Source organism: Psammomys obesus, unplaced genomic scaffold, assembly GCF_907164565.1.
Source record: "Psammomys obesus unplaced genomic scaffold, mPsaObe1.curated_primary_1811, whole genome shotgun sequence".
NCBI classification, from domain to species: Eukaryota; Metazoa; Chordata; class Mammalia; order Rodentia; family Muridae; genus Psammomys; species Psammomys obesus.
The window spans coordinates 3,404,682-3,426,367 of record NW_026589732.1 but is presented as its reverse complement, the minus strand read 5'-3'; the positions used below and the strand labels follow the sequence as shown (position 1 = coordinate 3,426,367).

General features: G+C 49.5%; 1 protein-coding gene across 3 annotated transcripts in view; it reads right to left on the bottom strand.

The window, feature by feature from the left end:
- The window catches only part of Galnt12 (polypeptide N-acetylgalactosaminyltransferase 12), a 68,109-nt gene that overhangs the window by 26,235 nt on the left and 20,188 nt on the right, over positions 1-21,686 (bottom strand). For 2 of the 3 annotated variants that reach the window (XM_055605224.1, XM_055605225.1), the window contains exons 7-9: positions 20,194-20,325; positions 18,572-18,685; positions 17,638-17,784 (exon numbers count right to left, since the gene is read on the bottom strand). In XM_055605224.1, coding sequence (XP_055461199.1) covers positions 17,638-17,784; positions 18,572-18,685; positions 20,194-20,325 — 393 coding nt within the window. Of the gene's footprint in view, positions 1-15,504; positions 16,105-17,637; positions 17,785-18,571; positions 18,686-20,193; positions 20,326-21,686 lie in introns of those variants that run through there. The other variant, XM_055605223.1, reaches the window with a different exon arrangement.

Genomic DNA, 21,686 nt, shown 5'->3' with positions numbered 1-21,686 from the left:
GGGCCCCAAATGCTCAGAGATGTTAGGATATGAAAGTGGGAGGAGCCAGGAGAGAACAGGAGAGAGGCTGGGAGTCCTACAGAGCCAGAGAAGAGCCTCTAGGCGGAACTGCAGGAGGAAGGACCTCCCCAGAGGGCTGCGTGTTCCCCTAACACTGTCCTTTCTCTGGATGGAGACACCGGGCAATCAAGACTGAAAGACCCTGCCTGTACTCTCACTTACGTCAGCCCCTCACCTCTGGGGTCGAGGGTCTGGAGGGGACCAGAGTGAGTGTGAGGATACAGTGTGGGTAGGAGGGAGTTGGGAGAGTCCCACAGAGCGGAGGACATGCCAAAGAGTCACCCCAGTCAGGCATCAGTCATGCTTTTGGGGTATTCTGTGACCTTCACAGACTCGGCCAGGATCTGCACAGGGTCATGTCAGGAGGGTGGTTCCCTTGTGCTAACTTAGTTCTTAAATGGACAGATGTGACACTATTTTGTCATGGGAAAGGAAGTTACTCCATTTTCCTCAGGTGTCCCTGTCACCTTCACCAGTCCCTCATCCTCACAGAAGGACATGGTGGCTAGCAAGGCTAAAGGACCTGCCAAGGGCCATACAGCCACCCAGGGCCCAGGAAGGAATTGTCTATGTGATTATTTCAACGTTCACAGCTTGTGCCTCCGATACCTCAGAGCCCCTCAGATAAAGAGAGGCTCAGAGAAAGGGAGGACCTTCCTCCAGGTCCCCAGGACAGACACCTGCTCCTATCAGTTCCACGCTGTTAGCTGAGAGTCACACAAGAGAAAGTGTCCCCTAAACAAATGACATGGTTGTACAGCTGCAAACAAAATGATGACAGTGGGCTGAGGCCAGTGTCTCAGGACTGTGTGAGGAGAGCAGCCTCCCTGGCAAGAGCAGCTGCTGGGACACTGAAGCGCTGGCCACGCCCTTCCCCAGGAACAGAAACCTCAGTAGCACTGGAGTGCTGGGCAGGAGCCCATGGGAACGGGCCTTCACTAGCCTCCCTCCCCCACCCACAGCTGATCTCCCACCTTCCCAGGGAAGCTCTTCTGAACAGCTGTATCCTGCCAGGAGCTGGCACAGGGTTGCTGCTGTCACCTAGGGTCAGTCAGCATAAGCCCACCAATCCTGGGACCAGCACCTCTGACCTCCCAGAGACCCTCCCTTTCTGACCCTGGAAATCTGGAGTGAGTTTGGGGGGAATTTAGACGGATGTTTCTCTTGCCAGTTTCCTGTGGAAATTAAGTGAAGCCAGGCATCGACTCATTCAAGAGAGAAGCAAGAGACTTGAGGGCAGCAGGCAGCATGAAGGCAGGAGGTGTTTGTTTGCAAAGCTGTTGGTCCCACTTTACTTGGCCCTTCAGGAGAAAGAACACCTCTAGCAGGACTTGTCAAGCAAAGCAAGTCCCTGTCTAGCCAGCCTTCCATTCCTCAGCCCCACCCTCAACTCTCCCAGAGTACCCATGGCTCTGAGCCCATGGATCTCCATACTCCTGGCTTTTGCAGGTTTCTGAGGCCAACACAAGCTGCTTCCTCTGCTTGGACAAGCCTTCCTTGCATCTCTGTTTGGAAAACCTCTACTGGACTCTGAGAGTATCTCCCCTGTCCTTGACAGTACTTTGATCACCTCGATATTCACCATGCCAGAAGCTGGGGGAAATGGGAGGAGGAGGGATGTGGGTTGGACATGATCGTGGTCCTGTGCGTACACATAAGAGACTGTCAAAGAATAAATAAAAGACACTGTTAAAGATAAAAGAAGAAATGAAGTCAGTAACTACTTAAAGATGGCGGGGGATGAAAGAGAAGAACGGAAGAAGGGACGGGCGGAAACAGAAAGGAAAAAGAAGGGAGTATGTGTCTCTGAGAACTTGGAAATACTGTTCTTCGCTGCGATGGATCCCTCTCTGAATGGAACCCCACAGATTAAGCTGCAAAAGGGCAGAGCTGGGCCACACTGGATCTCAGCAGAAACACCTGGTAGCCAGACTGAGTGAGGAGAGGCTGCCCTGAGTCAGTCAGAGGCCAATGACTCCTCCTGGTGAGTTGCTCTGCCATCTAGCAGAACTGTGCTCATCCAGTGCCCCAGTGTCGTCCATAGTGCTGTGTCTGTACTCCAGTCACACACGGGCACAGAACAAGGGAGGGGGTACTGCTCCCCTCAAGGATACAACTGGAATTTGGGGACAGGTGGGCTTGACTTGCTAAACCGGCCATGACTACTAAACAAAATGCTGCCACAGTGTGCCACCCTCACCTCTTTCCTGCCTTCCTTCCTTCCTTCCCACACCTTGATGACAAGGTAGCAGCCTACTTTGCAGCTAAGGGGTCCCAGGACCCAGGGCTGGGCTGGTTCATGATTTGTGACACAAACAAATCTGTATGTGCCTCCTCTTCCTAAGGATGGGAGTGTGTAGGCAGGCAGTGAACAACACTAAGGCCTTATATTCACATCCTGGATACAGTTGTGCTTGAAGCCCTTGACTTGGTCTAAAAATGGAAGTGCCTGAGGACTTAACCTGTTCATGGTAGGCATGAACTTGAGAGACATCCTCTTACATAAGGAAAACAAAGCCTCCCATGGGACTTGTCCCCTGACTGTGGCTGAATACATTTTTCACTGGGAAACACATGGTCGCTCATCTCAAGCCACAGCTAGAACATGGAGGTCACAAGAGGGTCCAGTGGGATACTGAAAAACGTGGCTCAAGAATGAAGAAGGGAAATTGTCCACAGAAATGATGGGAGGAAGCCATGGGCAACAGGATCTACATGGCAGCTGAGAGGAGAAAGAAGTAAAGCAGAGATGGCGACAGACAGGGTCAAACAGAGCATGGGGGTGTGGGAACATGAGGAAGAGAAGTTTTCAGGGGCTCGAACAAACGAAAGGCCGATGACCTTGGCAGGAAGGTCCAGCTCAGGGTTGGGGACAGAAGCCAAACCACACGGTGATCAAATCGCAGCTTTGTGCAGCTCACTGAGGGAGGAGTGGGACACACATGCTCAAGGAAGCGTGACGCAATCAGAAATAGCTCCACAGCCAGCTGCAGCCCTCCTCCCCTTGCAAGTCCACTTCTCCCCACCCCTGTGTGAACTTCAGCTCATCTGGCGCAAGACATGGTCCTGACACAGTCGTGGCTCCCTCCCTAGTCCCACCTTCACGATTCAGAAGCTCACTGTACACTAAGGTCTTTACTGGTAGCCTAACACCACCGTAATCTGACAAGAACCAGACCCCAGTCCCCTCTTTTGACCATGCTGGGTCATCCAGTGCCCCAGTGTGTCACCCATAATACTGTGTCTATACTCCAGCCACAGATGGGCACCGGGTGAGGGAGGGAATACCGCTCCCCTCAAGGGTACAACTGGAACTTGGGGTCGGATGGCCTTGACTTGCTCCCTGGTCATGGCTACTGGACAATGCTGATGAAGTGTGCCACCCTCACTGGAATTATAACTTGGAATTGGTGGGGTCCAGAGAATTTAGTTCCTCAGGATGGCATCAGTGTCGGCATTTACATTCCCGAGGGGCAGAGCTCCCTGCTCTGTACATTTAAAAGTGTGGTGAAGCTTGGGAGGCTGTGGAGCCCTCTCCTGGGTTCCACCAAGCCCTTTCATTCCTCGGAGTTGGCCTCAGCCCTTCAGGAAGGAAGCACAAAGCAGAGTGGCCTGTGGTGCACCCCCCGCCCTGCTCCTTGTAGGGCCTTCCCTGAGGACAGCTGCTTCCTTTTACTCATTTTAGATCGAGAAGACACGATTATGACCAAATTTAGCAAACAACCAAAAGTGAAAAGCCAACCCATATTTTAAAGTGTGCTTCTGCAACTCCACCCCACGGAAGGGAAGTCTCTTCTGGGCCATGTGAGGAGTAGACAGCCTAAGAGGCAGAACCATGCTGTGACATGATTCTGAGGGCATTGGACATGGGTGGGGTCTCCTCACCAACTCTACACAGCTGGCAAGAACAGGGCCAGGCATGGGCCCAGGGCCCACACTCGAGAAGGCATCTCTTGATTCTCACCATAGCTGGGAAGAAAAGGTGTATCTACAAGCCATGTCAGACACAGACCACGGTGGAACGCCCCTCTTCAGTTGGGCTCTGCTCTAAGTACACTGTTCTGCTATAACTGGTGAGGAGCAGAGGGAAATGCAGGGTACCGGCAGGTGACCCACCTTCTATCAGAGCAGCCAGGCATCTATCACAGGCGCTGCACGTGACAGGCACCCTGGACTAGGAGGATTGAGAACTATTATTTCCAGGATTCTAACTGAGTTGAGCTGTCTCTGGGAGATTTTTTCATAAAGGGAAGAAGGTGTTTGGGAGCCAGAAGATGGGGACAGGTGCAAAGGCTTGCCTCACAGAGTCTAGCATTTGAGAGCCGGGGTGGACAAGGCTGTCCTGGGAGCCACTGTGTCCTCTGGCTACATTAACAGACAAAGCGGCCAGATCACAGGAAGCTATAATCTCACTGAACTCAGTGCTGCTCAGCCCAGATGGGGCCCAAATCTCTCTGAGACTCGGTTTCTCCTCCTAAAATTCACAGGCAGAAAAACACCACAGGGCCAGCAAGATAGCTCTGTGGGTAAAAGCTTCCAAGCTTGATGACCTAGGTTACATCCCCAAGACCTGCACGGTAGAAGGAGGGTGGTGACTCCTCTGGCCTGCATACATGCATACATACATACATACATACATACATACACACTAAACAATGAAAGCATACATCTATAATGTAAACCACTTCCATCGTGAGGTTGTCATGAAACCTCAACAAAATTACGTATGAAAATCAGTCAGCATGATGTCATACGCAGCACACACAGTAACCTGTGTTCATTGTTCTAGTGGTTAGAAACTTTGGTGTTTATAACAAGAGTTGACAGCCAGTTGTGGTGACACACACCTATATTCTCAGCTGTCAGAAGGTAGGTGGGAGGACCAGGAATTTGTGACCAGCTGGAGTTACAGGAAACTCTGTCTGAAAAACAAAAAGAAAAGAAAAGAAAAGAAAAGAAGGGAAGGAGGGAAGGAAGGAAGGAGGGAAGGAAGGAAGGAAGGAAGGAAGGAAGGAAGGAAGGAAGGAAGGAAGGAAGGAAGGAAGGAAAGGTAAAATAAAAGTAGGAGTGGGCAGAGTCTGGAGTGCAGGGTGACTTCCTGGGTATGCCGGAGCCTAATTCTGCGATCCCTGAGGGACAGAGTCCTTACTGGACTCTACGGTTTTGTTTTGTTTTGTTCTGGTTTTGGTTTTTGAGACAGGGTCTCTCTACAAAGCCCTGACTGTGCTGGAACTCACTGTGCAGACCAGGATGGCCTCAAACCCACAGAAATCGGCCTTCCTCTGCCTCTCCAGTGCTGGGGTCGCCTGGCTTAGCAGTCAGATGAAAGGAAGTGTGGTCAAAAAAGACTGGTAGGATCCACTCAGGTCCGGCCGCACCCCGCTTGGGCACTTGTGCCAGAACATATCCAAGTTGCACACCCCAGAGACACTTGCACATCTGCTTCCACTGCAGCATCGTTCATACTTCACAACCGAGAGCCAGTCCAGACCACCATCAATACGGCTAAAGGAGACGCGGCATGCGCGCAGGACGCCATGTTACCCGGCGGTAAAGAAGAACGGCGGTTTTCATTCGCAGGGAAACGAATGAACCGGAGATCACCACATCAAACAACATGAAGCAGACTTAGAAAGACAAACATTTCTCTCGTGTGTAGAATCTGGATTATATACACTATCTATTGATCTGTCTGTCTATCATCTATTTATCTATGAATATGACATAAAAGGCTCTACTTGGAGTCAAGAAGGAGACCAGTGGGGCATGAGAAGAAGAGAATGAGAAAATGGTATGTTTTTAGTTAAGACATGTTCATTCTCTCCCCACCACCACCACCACGTTAGATGGAGTGGCTGTAGCTCAGGCTCCTGCAACAAAGAGGGAAATACTTCAGTGGTACTGTCTCTGGACACGAGAACTCAAGTGCTTCCCTAATGTTTCCATACTTTCTAAATTTTCAGCAATGAGCTTACATTTTTACTTGTTATTTTTTACTTTATTACTTAAAATACTTGGAAATAAATAAAAACATCATACACTAAAATTAAATTCAAAGCGAGACATAGCAGCTAGCACATGTCCCATGTCTGATCCACTCCCTTGGTCCTTGGAAGAGAGACCAGACACCCTGAACAAGAACCCATGAGGGCAGTTCCAGGGTGTGAGGGTCATGGATGGTGTCACCGAGGGCCTAGGAGCTCAGGTGGCATTCGGAGATGGTGTTGTCTCTCTCAGCTCTAGGGTGGGCAAGGCTTCAGGTCAACTCTTTACACCAGCCTTGCCACCAGCAAGGGTAAGCGTTTATTCCCAATGTGGCTCAATCTAGAATCACTCGGGAACTCAGGCTCTACAGGACCACGCTTGTGACAGGTGATCTTAAATTCACTGTGGTGAAGCCGCTCTCCCTGGGCGAGGCAACCTGGACTCTAATATGAAGGAAGCCAGCCAAGGGCTCAGCACACACCCTTCTGATTCTCCATCGTGCACAGTACTTTAGGCTCTTCAGCCTTGACTTCCCCACCACAGTGGACACCTTTTCTCCCTTAAGAGTATTTTTAACACAGCTACAGGATAATAACCAAAGACGCCATCCTCTTTAATCAGTGTTGAGCGAGAACTGACCCCGGGCCCCGTGGCAGAAAATGAGAGTCCCAGTGCTATGTGACACTCGGCTGCTGCCTTCCCTCTCTGGGCCTCTGGCTCTCCATCTATAGTGGCTGGAGTTAGACAGAGTGAGTTCTCAGCGGCTCTGCAGCTTGGAGACAGCGGTGTGCCACCGCAGACCACTGACCACCCTGTCTTCATGGCCCGGTGGACGAAGGACGCCTCTGGGCCCTATTGTTCCAGCCCTGCCTTTAATGAGGCCACATCTGGAGTGTATCTCCGCTGAGCCCTGTTGTGTACAGTTCCTCACAGCTGGGTCCCCATAAATCAATTTGTTCTATGGACAAGTTCCCAGAATCATCCAGATTCTGACCCAGAAAAGGCAGTTTTTATTTCCCTGAAGTTTCTGGTTCCAAAGGCTGTGAAATGAACTCCATTCACATTGGGACATCAGTTCCTCCAAATTCCTGCAGAGAGATTTCAGAGGGGTGAGAGTGGCACCCCCCCACTGCACAGTAAAGACACTGAGCAGAAATAACCCCGCCAGACTTCCTATGGCTCTCAGATTATTATTTTCCGCAGAGAGCTGAAGTGATTATGGAGAAGAGGAGTTAACAATTAATATCCCGGTAGAGGGAGGGTAAGCCTGTGTTCTTTGCTTCAGCAATATATTCTCCTTGCTGCTCCTGATACCACTCTGGCCCCAGCTCTAAGTCCAAGACACTGGGAGTCTGCCTGCAAAGATTCTGCATCTGTCCCTCAGAGAGTGCTCCCCAAGCACCACCAAATTGGTTTGGGAGTGGGGGTGGTGGTGTCATTTCACTCTGACTCATATAACACTCAGTGCCCCTCCCAGCCCAGACCTTATTCTTACTATACTTAGGGTGTGTGGCTCAGCACTGAGGTGGCTTGCCCAGAGTCCAGGCAGTCAAACAATGCAGCATCAATCCCACCTATTGAAGCTCCGGGCTTCATTTCTCCTGCTCAGCAAAGTCCAACCTTGGTCCCTAGCTGCTTCTCTAGTAATAAGGTCTTAGAATCAGGCTCCACCTAGAGAGTCTTAAAGAGACATTTTCGTCTTCTTTTTGTTTATTTCTTTTGAGACAGGGTCCTGCTACGTATCTCAGGCTGGCCTTAAACTTAATCTGCAGACAAGGCTGGCCTCAAACTCATGGCAATCCTTCTGCCTCCGTCTCCCAAGTGCTTTGACTACAGGCATGCACCACCACACCTGGCAGAAAGACAGTTTTCATCAAAAGGAATCCACGTGTGGCTTAGAGGGCAAAGAGCTCAGGAGGTTTCTGAAAAACAACCACCCCCTGAACCATTGCTCCTCACCCCTGGACTGAAATGATCCCCGGACTTCCTGCGACTCTTGGATTCTAATTTTTTCCAGAGAACTAAAGTAATTATGAGTGAGAAGAGTTGAAAAATTAAACTCCCTGTGGAGGAGGACTAAGGCTTGGCCAGCTCTCTCTGAAGGCTTTTTTCCTTCTGCCCATAGGAACCCTGGTGAAGGGCAACAACGGGGATTCTCTTCATGTCCCCAGCTGTCTCTGGGGATCACCCACTTAGAGGACCATTGCTTGGCATGTGCTCCCCCTTCAGTGAGTGCTCCCACTCCAGACTAAGTGCTCAGCCTCATACTCCTTCCTGAATTTGCCTTTACATGTCAAATAACATTCTACTGCTCAGCTTTCTCATGATATTTCAATCTTAAACTATTATTGCCTTTCTGGTAGGAAAAGCAGAGGGTTTTTTTCTCTTACACTACCAACTCTCTCCACCTTTGGGTGTGGGGGAGGTACCAGTTCTTATGCAGCCCAGGCTAGCCCCTCATCCTCCTGCCTCCACCTCGAAGGTGCTAGGATTCCAGGTAGGTGCCAGCATGCACAGCAGGTCCTTCCTTCTTGGTACACACACACACACACACACACACACACACACACACACACACACACACACTCTGCCCTGCCCACCCCACCGCCTAGCAACATCATTTTCATCAGTCTGGACACGTCAGCAGTGGAGCAGAACCAAGCCCAGACCTCCAGCTAAATGCAGAAGATTTGATGCTGGTACTTGCTTCTCTTCCTCCTAGAAGCCCATGAAAACCATACCCCACCAGGATGGCGGAGGAAGCAAGGCTGGCTGGCTGGCTTTCCCCGAGCAGAGGAGTCCCCAGAACATCTCCTCTCTAAAGGACCATCCAGGGGTTAAGGGCAAACACACTAGGTGGCCTCTGAGAAGATCTAGCGCAAGAATGGAAGCCCCAGGGAGACCCGTGTCAGCGCCACCAGGATGTGTCACGTGAGGACTCATGCTCACTGGCAGGACACAGGCTAAGGCTGGCTGACGTGCACTGGAGACACACGTGGGGGTTCTTGCAGTGATGGAGCAGTGAGCATTTGACGTCTGGAGGCCCCTGCAGAGTCTACACCGGTGACTTGCTTTCTTTGCTCACGGTTGACTATGAGAATCCGGTGGTGCTCTGCAGTCCTTCGGGACTCAATGGCCACACATCTGGTAATGCCTTTGTAGGGTGCTGAAATATCTCTTTGGGCTCTCGTGACCACTCCCTCACTGACCCCTGCCTTGTAAAACGTTCAAGATGATTCACTGCCATCTCATGATTCAGCAGTTGGGGCAGAAGCCTCTGTTCCACAGGGACTGAGTACTTGAAGATGGCTAAGGGCTAGATGGAGCAATCGTAGCTGACTGGGCCTGGCTGTGGTCTCTCTGGCAGGGCTGAAGAACTACCAGCCCCAGCCCCTGCCCTGGTTTAAAGAGAAAGCAGGTAGAGCCTGAGGTCACAGCTGGACCTGCTAAGTGCACTGCCAGGAGGGGCAGTCTGTCCCCTGAGGGGCTCTGCATGTGGGCACTGTCCCTGGCTCCTCTTGTTGACTTGGTACCTTCTACAGAAAAGTAAATCAGCCACGAAATCTCCTGTGCTCTCCAAGTGGGACAGACTCATTCATTCGGGCTGTCGATAACAGTGTTGTGTAAGTGGGTTAAGAGTTGATGGCCCTACATCAGCGTGTGGGAGCCGTGGGACCCTTGGGGACCTGTGAGTCACCTCTCCTCCCCTAACCGCCAAGACAGGGCAGCAACCACAGAATTCTGGAGTATGTCCGGGGAGCCATGTGACCTAAGACCAGGTCAGTGTGCTTCCCAGTATTTTTATCTAAAAGAGGGCCAGGGTTTGTGTGGACTGGCATCTTGGCTGGTATTTTGAGACTCTAGTGAGCACACTGTTTAGAACATTGCCTTGATTGTGTTAATTATCATCACTGTCATGAGTAAAAACTGCATACAGAGACCACTGCCCTCCCCCAGGCAACCTGACAAGATCAAATGATATAATCCCCATAAAAAGCAAGTCTCTGAAGCTATGCATAAAGAAAGGAATGGAGGATACTGCTTGCTTTTATTTTAATTTCATTATGTGTATGAGTGTTTTGCCTGTGTGCATGTCTGTGTACCACATTCATGCCTGGTGTTCGAAGGGTACAGAAGAAGGAGTTGGATCTCCTGGAACTGGAGTTACAGATGGTTGTGAGCTGTCATGTGGGTTCTGGGAATTGAACTCAGGTCGTCCGGAAGTGCAGACACTGCTCTTAACCCCTGAGCCATCTCTGCAGCCCACTAGAAGACAGGCCAGTATTTGCAGCCACACTTTCCAAGTAAGCATTGCAGCTGTAGTGTGCCAGGCCAGATGATAAAGCCTTCAAAACTTTCTCAGGATTGGATCTTAATACAATCTAGGACAGGACTGCCAGTTTGTGAAGGCACGGTTGAAAAAGAGGTCCCGACCCTTACAGAATTCCAACAAAGCCGAAACCAAAAGATGTCTGTAAGACAGAATGCGAAGTGCAAACCAGGAGAACTGAGCTCCAGTTTGCTGTGTCTGCAAACACACCCTTTCCTCGACAGCCTCCATATCTCCCGTCAACTATATTTGGCACTGGGTGGCTTCTGGGAGCCTCCCAGGTATCCACCCATCCCGTGGACCTCAGATTTGCAGGATTTGTGAAACCAATTGTCTTGCCTACCACAGAAGCACTGTCCTATTTCCGAGCTGACACCACCACCTAGTGTGTCACTCAAGGAAGGCATGCCGGTGGGGCTGCTGGAGCCTCCCTTCTGCCTGCCTTTCCTCTCATGCAGGGTCTCGCCCCAGCCCTGCACCCTCCTTAGTCTCACTCCTTAAGGTCTTGCTGCTGGCAGCTAGGACAGGACACTCAGTCCATAAAAAAGCACTGTAATTACATATATAATATAATTTATAGTTTATGTAAATAATATTATGTATAATCATATAATATATAAACACAATAATTACCTTTATAAGTAAAATAAATCTTTCCTGAGCAGCAAGATATTGATCATGTGAGGAAATTTTTAATCAATCTCCAAAATGGAATCTTCTAGAATGGTCAGTCGGGGTTAACAGAGGGTCCCTGGTACTCCAATCCCACCGTACATGCAGTACCTATATTCCTATGGATGGAAGAAATCCGCTGGTGGCTCTCTAATTCTAGGCATTCAATCTGAACTTGGCTCCTGGAGGCCGTCTCGGGTCCTAGCCACACAACACCATCATACAGCAGCTCTCAGCAGTAACCTCCAGAAGATGAGCTTCAGTCCCAACATAGGGACTGATTCCTGCCAGCAGCAAGAAGCAGAACGCAAGCCTCAGAGAAGGCAGAGGTAGCCCACACTTTGATTTCCTTCAAGACCCAGGGCTGAGAAACAAGGAAAGCTGTGCACACCCTGCCCTTTGACTTACAAGGGACCGTGAGAAAGTAGGTGAATCCCGATTTCCCCTGCTAACTTCTCGGCTACAGCAGGAAAAACCGGCAGACACTTGGAAGGGGGACACTACTGTAACACAGACTTACACTGTGGTGTGTGTGTGTGTGTGTGTGTGTGTGTGTGTGTGTGTGTGTGTGTCTGGCAGGGGTGTGGGGGTGGGGAGGAGCCTGACAGAGAAAGCTTGTGGTCCCTTAAATAGACCTTTGATGAAGATGCTAGAGCTGCTGGCAGAAGGAGGGGAGGGCCATGTAGAGGAAACTGGATGGGCATCCTTGCCACAGCAGTTCCCAGAAACTGATGTGAAGTCACGGGGACCCCAGTCCAGGAATAAACAGCCAGACCAGCCAACCATGGTCCTCTACCCAGCTAAACTACTTCACAAACACGGAAGGCAGGATTTAAAATTTCCCAAATAAGCAGCAAATAACCTGCTGCAAATAGATCTAGCCCTCGGAGAATCACTAACGTCCTCACAATGCAAGCAACGCGTGGACCCTCAGAAAGTAAAGTACAACTCGGGAACCAGTACCTGCGCCAGGACACTAAAGGACCCTGTGAGTGTTTGTGTGTATAGTGTTTTACTGTTTGAAGCAGTAATCATGCCATTCTACTGCTGGGTTTATACGACATGGAATGTCGATAACAGAAAAGAGGGGAGAAGTGGGCTGGATTGATGGAGCTAAGTTTTAATGGAATTAACTCAGCAATAAGCTGAAGACTGTAAACTTTAAGAAGCATTTTGTAATCTCTGAGACACGTGGGGGTTTCCTGGTGAGTACTCGCTTAGCATGCACAAGGCAGTGGGTTTGATGTTCACATTGAGGGTGTGTGTGTGTGTGTGTGTGTGTGTGTGTAACACACATCACCAGAAGCATTTATGCCATCATGCAGATGGGTAATGAATCTGTAGTGGATTCGCATTATTTTATAGAACTGGTATCCAACCTAGGTGATAACTTATGCCCACTGCCCCAGCCTCCAGTGAGTGTGGGGTTAACTCGTTCATAGCGGATAGGTGTGGTCACTCTGGCGCGCCACCCCTCCCAGGTTCCTCAGTCTGGATTACACAGCCTCCTCCTACAGACTGTTCTCCTGTAGGCCTCATCCTTCTGATCTCCACACACCCTGCAGTCAGCAGATCTGCCCCGGAGACCACCTAACTCCATGTAGCATTACAGAGGAGGCTCAGCTCTGGGGAAAGTGCCAAGGTAACAGCCTGAACATACCAGCAAGGGCTTCTGCCACCAGGGTTCCCACACACTTCCATTCCTCTGCCCCATCTACTGATGTCCCTCCTCCTGCTGGCTCCTTGAGGCCTGCACAGAAGGTGGCTACTCTTGGTTCTCAGCTTCACTACATCTGGAAGTATTAACATTCAAGCACCTGGACACACCTGTGAGGGTTTTTTTCTTAACTAAATAATCTCAAATGGGAAGACCCACTTTTAATCCAGATCTTTTGAGTTGGGAAGATCCAGTGTTAATCTGGGCCACGCCTTCTGCTGGCTGCCTATATAAAGGACACAGAAGGAGGAAGCTTGCTCTTCACCTGCTTGGTCTCACTCTCCCTGGTAAGTACACCCCTTCACTGGCATTACAGCCTACTTCTTTGAGATCCCGGTGTGTCCCGAAACCCAGTGGAGACATCCAACCTCGTGGACAGAACAGCTACTGGATTCTTGGACCTTCCATTTGTCAACAGCCACTGTTGGACTAGCTGGACCACAGCCTGTAAGCCATTTTTGAAAGAATGAAATCCCCTTTCGCTGTATGTATAGAGTCATCCTATCAGTTGTGTTACTCTAAAGAGGCTTGACTGATACAGGTCTGTCTCGCTCCTCTCTGGATCTGTAATACAGTCCGAATGCTTTTCACGGGGTTTTCTTTCCTCCCAGGGCACACTGGCTGACACTGCTAACCCTAACGTCTTTCTTTCCAGGTCAGTGCTCTCCCAGAGGACGGTGATCTTGGTAGGTTCTACTAGACCTAACAGAGAAAAGAGCCACAGCCACCTGCCAGGATAAACAAAGTTCTGTGAAACTGGGCATCAGGCTGTCCTCCTGGATACAGAAGTCACCCATGAAAAACACAAGGTGAAGATCTACCATCAAACAGCCAGGTCCCCAGCAAGGCCCAGCTGGGGCTGACACTCTCCTGAGAGCCCAGAAGAGGAAAGCAGAACGGATCCTAGGACCCAAAGCAATCCACCTCAGTGACTCTGCATACCAGCTTCGCATCCATACCTTGGAGACAGGAGACCCACAGCTGGGTGGCTCCTCACACCTATGTGGCCTTTTCAGACCCTTCACCCATCACTGAAGGGAAAGAAAGCATTCGAAAAGGAAGCGAGGATTACTTTCTGCATCTTCTCATACCCTAAAGCTTACTGCTCTTGGTGGAAGGAGTAAGTGATGACTCCTCAGGAAAGCCAGCTGGCTGCTATACCCATGATGCAGAAAGACCAGGTGCAGCCTCCCACACTCGGGGTGTAGTCTCGGACGCTGACTGCATGTCTGGCCCACCCAGGCTGCTGTCTTGTGTTTGGGGAGGGCCTCCCCTGCCACACCAGGCCCACCTGACCCTACACTACAGAAGGCAGGGGAAAGCAGAACACACATCTCCATAACAGGGCAGGGTTCTTCGGGCAGGCCCACAGCGTGAGAGCTGAGCCATGCAGGGATCACCCGCCCTATGCTCCCACCTGCTCAAGAGCTGCTTAATCCTTGAAGAGAAAACAACTGCATTATTTTTTTATCTGCTTCTGAATAAACCCCTAGTGCCATTCACTGTGCTTCAAATTTTACCCAGGGTTTCTATAAGAATCTAAGGGGTGGGTGGCTCAGAGGATAGGTGCTTGCCTTGAAAGTGAGGACCAGAGGATGGACCCCCAGTATGCACAGAAGAGCCTGGCAGACAGCAGGCCTGCAGAGAGTGATCAAGAGAGACACCTTGAACTCTGACCTCTACACATGTGCCTCGGATACGTAAACATGAGTATACACATACTACCTACATATGAAAAAAAGGCAGTAGAGGATCAAAACTCACATCTCAGAGCAGCCACACACACATGCCCTGAACCAGGCTAAGTCCTCAGCTGCTCCTGCCCCCAAACTCGGTTTTCTGATCTTCACCTCACTCACACAAACTGAAGCACAGAGCAGTTAAGGTCAGCAGTTAGATCTAGGCAGAGCAGGCCGGTTCCTGAAGAGCTGTTAGCATCATTCCAGAAGGATCTAAAGTTTGAGAGAAGAGCTAGAGACATGAGGTGACACTTTTCAATCAATCACATATGTATTTTCACAATTGACTGGGACAGAAACATGATCTACAGTCCACCTTTGCACTGATGTTTTCTTGAGACAGGCTCTTACGTAGCCCAGGCTAACCTTAAACTCTCTGTATGGCCAATGATAACCCTAAACTTCTGATCCTCCTGGCTCCACTGCCCAAGTACAGCGATTAGGGGTGTGCCACCAAGCCTACTTTTAAAAAAAAAAAATGGGGTACTAAGGACTGAACCCAGGGCTTCGTGCATGATAGGGGCGGGCCCTCTACCAACTGGCCTACATCCCTGGTTCACGGATGATACTTTGAATCGCTCCTACTAGCTTTAACAAGTTGGCAAGCTCTTGGAGCAGATTCAGGATCACTCACACGTCTGAGTGACTGAGCAATGTCTACAGCAGCTGCTTTGTCACAAACTCTCACACCGATTTACATAATCAAACACTACTTAAGAACAAACTCGAAAGTTGAGTTTCATGTGGAACAGGACATCCCCCCCCCCCCCCGGGCACTATCTTGTGATAAAATATTAAGAGTGCTATAAACATGTTTTAAAGTCACAGTGGCCAAGTACTACTCAAAGCCACCAGCCAACCTCGGACTAGGCGTGACTAGGTATACATGCTCAAGTTTGAATGACCTTGGTAAACCACACTGTTTCTTTTGAGCTTTCAGATTTGGTTAGTCTGTTTTGGTCAGTACGGACGTTATGATAAAGCTTTGGCCGTGGTAACAACACATAAGCAGAAAGCAGTCTTTATTGTATAAACCCAGACCACTCATCTCACGCACACCTAACGAAATCAACACGATGTTTCTAGTGTCCATCTTGCCCCAGTGAGGAGTTACTCTAACACGACACTTGAGGTATTACCAGTTTGTGCAAAGTATACACTGCAAACATCAACGAGCCTTTGTAAGTACCAAAATAAAATATTTACCTTTTTGCTAATGAGAAAAAAGGCACCACTGTACAATGTACATCTTGATAGAAAAATACCCTAGTGAAGCCTTCAAATACCAAAGGCAACACCTTGGGATTGCCCTCAGAGATAGGGCACAGGGAGACATTTTTAAAGTTTTCAAAATCTGTATAAAGCTTATTCTCATTCTTGTGACAACCAGGTACTTTCTCCATCTCGTTGGGCACCATGTCCATGGCCATGATGGGCTCCTTCCTTGACAAGGCGACGCACTATGACATGTGCTCCTTGAAGAACCATCTCTGGTTATCTGAGTTGGTACAGTCCCTCAGGAGTGGTGCAAAGCCGGGGCCGACCTCCTTCTTTGTGGCCTTGACACATTTCCTAGTCTGTTTGTGAACTAACGTGCCATCCTACAAACGATAACAGATGTTGTATGTTCAAGATGATTTTTAGTGGCTCCTCAGAAAAGCCCCATTTCCCTTCAGGCAGATTTTTAAAGGCCCTAGGGAGTGATTTTCAGCATTTCAGAAATATTTATCAACTATGCAAAACAGCGCCACCTGCTGACTACTCAGGAGGATGGGATGGTGGCTCCTCCTTCAGTGAGGTCACAGCCAAGATCCTTTATTGACCTTCCTCATGTCTCTTCATCAGCTAACTCCATCCCTGATGGCTTCCTTCTCCTGAGCATGCAGAGACCAGGTGACATGGTATCCCTCCACCTTCTTTGCTTGAGACAGGGCCTCTTCTGACCTCAAGTTCACCAACTTAGCTGGCCAGCTTGTCCTGGGGATCCCTGACTCTGTTTTCCACGTGCTGACTCCCAGGCAGCTAGCACAATCATCCGGTCTTTATGAGGGGGCTGGGAATCTGAACTGCCATCCTCATGCTCGCATGTCAAGAGCTTTATCCAGGGAGCCACCCCTCCAGCCTTCAGTGAAATTCTCAATGCAGCATGAGACCAGTCTTGTTCTAGATTGCACTATCGCTATCTGGGGTTACGAAAAAAAGAAAAGAAAAGAAAAACCCAAAGGGAAGAGGACAACAGACTATGGGAGTGTGTGGATTATTTTTCCTAAAGTTTTTAATTTTACTCTAAGATGGTGTCTTCTGGCCTGGAACTCACAATCCTCCTGCCTCAGCCTCCTGAGCGCTGGGATTAAAGGAGTGTGCTACCACGCCCAGCTCTTATTTTCTTCTGTCAAACAGGAAACCACAGGGCTTGGTTCTTCCCGAGAGCCTGCAAACTTCACTGCTTATTACTACATTTTTTTCTACAGCTAAATATATTTCAACTCTGAATGGGATTTCAGATTAACCCCTTTCTGAGCGGTTGCAGCAGAATCTCTGTCCATCCCTGATGCCAGTTGGGAATGACTAATAAAAGATAGCTTACTTTTGTTGGGAGTTAGCTCCTCCAGTGTTTTGTAAAGTCTTGCCATGGACCTGCTGCAAGTGGGCCAGGGGCCTGTGCCTTCTAGATGTGCTAGGACATCGCACTTTCAATCAACAGTGTGTGGAAAGCCAGCTCCATCCAAGCAGCCATGAGTCTCTATAGGGTCTCACAGCTCCCACAGAAAGTCCTGGGAACCCACTATATCCTTCCTGGAGCAGGACAAGGCTGCTATAACAAGCCCATAGAGAAAGTTAAATGGGGCTCAGAGAAGCAAGGCAGTTCCTGCTTGGGTCTAACCTCATGTTCTGGCATTTGGGTATTTAAGGCATTTGTATAACCCATCTGACCCCCATACATCTGTGATGACTCTACTTTCTATTCTTCCCCACCGCAGCTCCTGGTGTAAGAGAAAAGGCTGAAGGAGAAGAAAGCCCCACTGTCACCAGAAGCCACAGACTCTGACCCTACCTCCCAGGGTCACAGTGAGGCCTCCCGCACTGTCTTACAGACCTGGAAGGATGACAGAGAGAGCCGCACAGTCACTGACCTCGTGTAGGATGAACTCCTGATTCTCTGGAACGGCGTCTCGGCAGAGATGCATGACAAGGATGTCCTTCCCTTCCTCCACAGCTACACAGGCCTCGGGCTGGCGGGTGTTGTAGCGTAGTTCTTTCTGGGATGTATACTCGAAAAACTAACAACAGTGTGACCAGCATGTGTCAGTGTACCTTGTGATGTGACAGAAGATACCCTGAACAAGATCGTCCAGGGCAGCAGTTTCTCAACCTGCATATCAGATATTTACATCACGATTCATAACAAAACTACGGTTATGAAGTAGTGATAATAATAATTTTAGGGTCGGGGGTCACAGCATGAGGAGCTGTATTAAAGGGTCGCAGCATTAGGAAGGTTGAGAACCAATGACGCTGGGGAAATAAGCGGGGTGTGCTGGAGCACCACCACTCCACCTCATGCCACCACTGCCACGACCTGTCAGGGCTTCAGGTGTCTTGGGGCACTGAGCTGGCCTCTTATTTGAGCCCAAATAAGACCTTTCTTCCTTGGATTTTTTTCTGTCATAGTGACTACAAAGTAACAGACACCAGTAAGTCCCACATGTTAGGCTAATCCTCTGCCACTGAGTCACACTCCAGCAGGAATATATATATATAAGTTAATTTTCTAAAGGACTCACAGAGGGCTGGTGAGATGGGTCAGCTGGAAAAAGACGCTATTAACCTGACCTGAGTTCTATTCCTGGGACCCGCATGGTAGAAGGAGAAAACTGACCCTTGCATTTGTCCTCTGACTTACACACACACACACACACACACACACACACACACACACACACACACTCACACACATTGTAGGCACACATGCACAGGCAAATAAGTAAATAAACATAATAAAAAGGTTTTTTTTTTTTTAAAGAAGAACAACAAAGCTTGCCCCTCCCTATTGAGACCTACACCTACCTGGTTCTGACCCATCCCATGGCAGAGGTACAAAACAACCTGTTGGCCATCGACTTGGTTCTCACTGGGAGGATTATAGTCAAAGCAGTACCCTCTTAATCCTTTGTTCTGGAGCTAAACAAAACACAGAGGTGGCATGTGGGTCTAGATGTCTACACACCAGAAGACCCCACACAAGGTCACTGGGGAGAACACAGTGAGGACAGAGGCCCCAAGGAGACAAGCGCTGTCCTTCTGTCCAGTTCCTGCTAGTCACCGTAATGCTTTCCCACGCTGACACCAGGTGTGAGCTTGGCTCCACTTTCGGAGGACAAACCTGGCCTATAAGCTCACATCTCTATTTCTCCGTTGCAGCCTTATTGCTGCCCTGGCACAAGCATCTCTGGGTCACGGCCTCGCTTTCATGACGAAATACAAAACAGAGAGGTGCAACTTACAGACAGTACCATGGGGAAAACATTCCACAGACAACCAAGCCTGTTTTCTTCTCAGCGTGGTAAAAGCAGTCACAGGAGAGGACACATGGAGGCGTGACTCAGGCTAAAGGAGCCTTCCGGAGCAAGCTGCAACAGCCTGACACAGGGCCCCACTAGAGTCTGCGACCACCCAGAGGGCAGCCCGAGAAATGGAGGAGTGTGCACTGAAAGGCAGAGAGATCAGCAGCAAGGCATAGTGGCTATGTGGCGGGCTGTGGCAAAGGTCTGATTCCTATGGTAATGCCACATTTGCGAAGACGCACACTCAAGTGGGCAGCAGTGAATGACATGACACGTGGGGTTCGTCCTGACAGACAAGAGCAGCAAGGGTGGGACAGGGGAGAAGAAGACGAGAATCCGGAATATTCTGGAATCACAAGACACAAGACTCAAACCTTTCCCGGTGTTCTGGGAAATTTTCACACTGCAAACATAATTTAACACTAAGTCCTAGCTTTGCACCCATCCCAAAAGGGGCAGCAGCACTTCAGATGAGCAGCAACAGAGTGGTCCATGGGGATATGGTGCTGCTCCAAGCAAAAGCAAAAGCATGACTCTCGTCTTAGCTGGACTCATTCTACATTTTTTTTTTTTTTTTTAGGTTTTCTGAAGGACTGGAGGTGAGTCCTCTGCCTCCACTATTGTTTGTGTGGCTTTTAAGGACTGGGAATCACTGAACTGGCCAGTTGAGACTAAAAGTAACGTGAAAATACCAGCAAAGACGAAGACACAGAAACACCACATAAGCCTCCTTCCCCCGCCCAAGAACAGCAATTAATTAACTGGTGAGATGCTCCATGGGCACAAGGACTTCCACACAGGTCTAATGGCCTGAGTTTGATTCCCCAGGTCCCACAAAATGACAGAAGAGAGCTGTTCTCTGATCTCCACATGCCCCATGACACCCCACTTAAACAACAACAAACCATAGCTCATCCTTGACAACTTCCAGCTGCCTTCCTGTCCTGGCATTCAGGACCCAGGGCCCAGATGCCCAAGGGGAGAAGAAAGAACAGTGTGTTATCAGACAGGAGGGTTGAAAATGGTGGAGGTCTGTAGTCTTCACAAATAGGGATTTTCTTCCCCCAAGATCGTTGTTCAGACCCAACGTCTGGCAACGTCCATTCCACTATGATCCAGGCTCACCATCCCAAAGAAGCCAGGCCTGTCCTCTGGCACGTGTAGTTCTGGGTACACTGTGTCCAGGAACCACTTGAAGTCTTTACACTTGAGCTTGGCTCGAAGCTTCTTCCTCTCCGTCACGTCCCCAAAGGGTTCCTGAGAACACAACAGAATACTGAGTCCCTACAGTCCCTGGACCTGCCTATCTACACGCGTTCTCGCTGAAGTCTCTAGCTAATATATAATCCAGCGTGTTTACAGAGCTGGGTGCTGGGCACAGAATGTTCAAGTAGCCAGTGTCATTAGCGTGTGAGGAGAGAACTAAATGCCACAAATTGTCCCCTGACCTCCTTATGTGCATCACAGCATGTTAACACCCACTCACATAACACAAATCAAATGCAATTTATTTTTAAAAGAAGGAACTGGGGGGTAGACAAATATTTACGTATCGCCCATTTGGGGGAATCACTTGTCAGTCTTCAACAAAATAACACACTGGAGCAGGGACAGTCCCATGACAGGCAAGAAGAGACCATCACACTGGCACAGCTATGGGGAAGCCCAGGAAGGAGAATGAGGTCAGGAGGCAAAGTGTCTGCAGACAGAGCCTGGGAGCCAATCACGAAGCCCGAGTCAGCATCTTGGACCCCTGGGCCAATGTGGACGCTGACCACAGGCCAGCCTCATGCCCAACCAGAGGAATGGCACGACTTAGGCTGCACCCTTCTTACTACTGTTATCTGAGAGTTCACTTTCAAACACAGGAGAGTGTCCTAGATCTTATCATGAGGGACTTGCATATTCAATACAGTGAGGCACAAATCATGCTGAATGCTGAACTCATTCACATGAGCTCAAGGCTGCAGTAAGCTTCTGCACGTGTGAGTCCGCAGGCAAGCACCCTGAGTGACTAAACAAAGGCCGCCACCGTGCCGCACACAAACGGTCGCTCAAGAACAATGATGACATCTGAGATATGACTGTCCTTGCTCAAATGTGTTATCCCGTTGAAGACTGACAAGCAAGGAAAGCAATAAATTTTTATTGCCACTTCAAATTTTTATTCCCCAGTGCTGCTTTTGTTTTTTGTTTTTTTTACAATAACATTTATTTTGTATGAGTGCGTATGGGCACATGCCATGGTGCACATAAAGAGACCATGGGACAATTTGTGATAGTCAGTTCTCTCCTTCCACTATGTGGACCCCGTCATTGGACTCAGGTCTTCTGACTCGGTGGCTGGCCCCTTTGTCCATTGAGCCAGCTCACTGGCCCATCTTTGACCAAAGCCCATCTTCAAACATAACCCAACCAGCACTGACCTACAGGAGCATTCCACACCCCCTCACATGTTCTGGGGAGTGAGGGGGCCACTTTGAGAACAGCAACCCAGGGATCCAGGCAGTGGGGCAGTGAGGAGCAGGTGTTTTTGCCTGTTGCACTACGACAGGTGGAGGAGGCTGAGGCAAATGACCGTAGAGCCCTTGAGGCACACAGCCATGTGGTAGATCAGG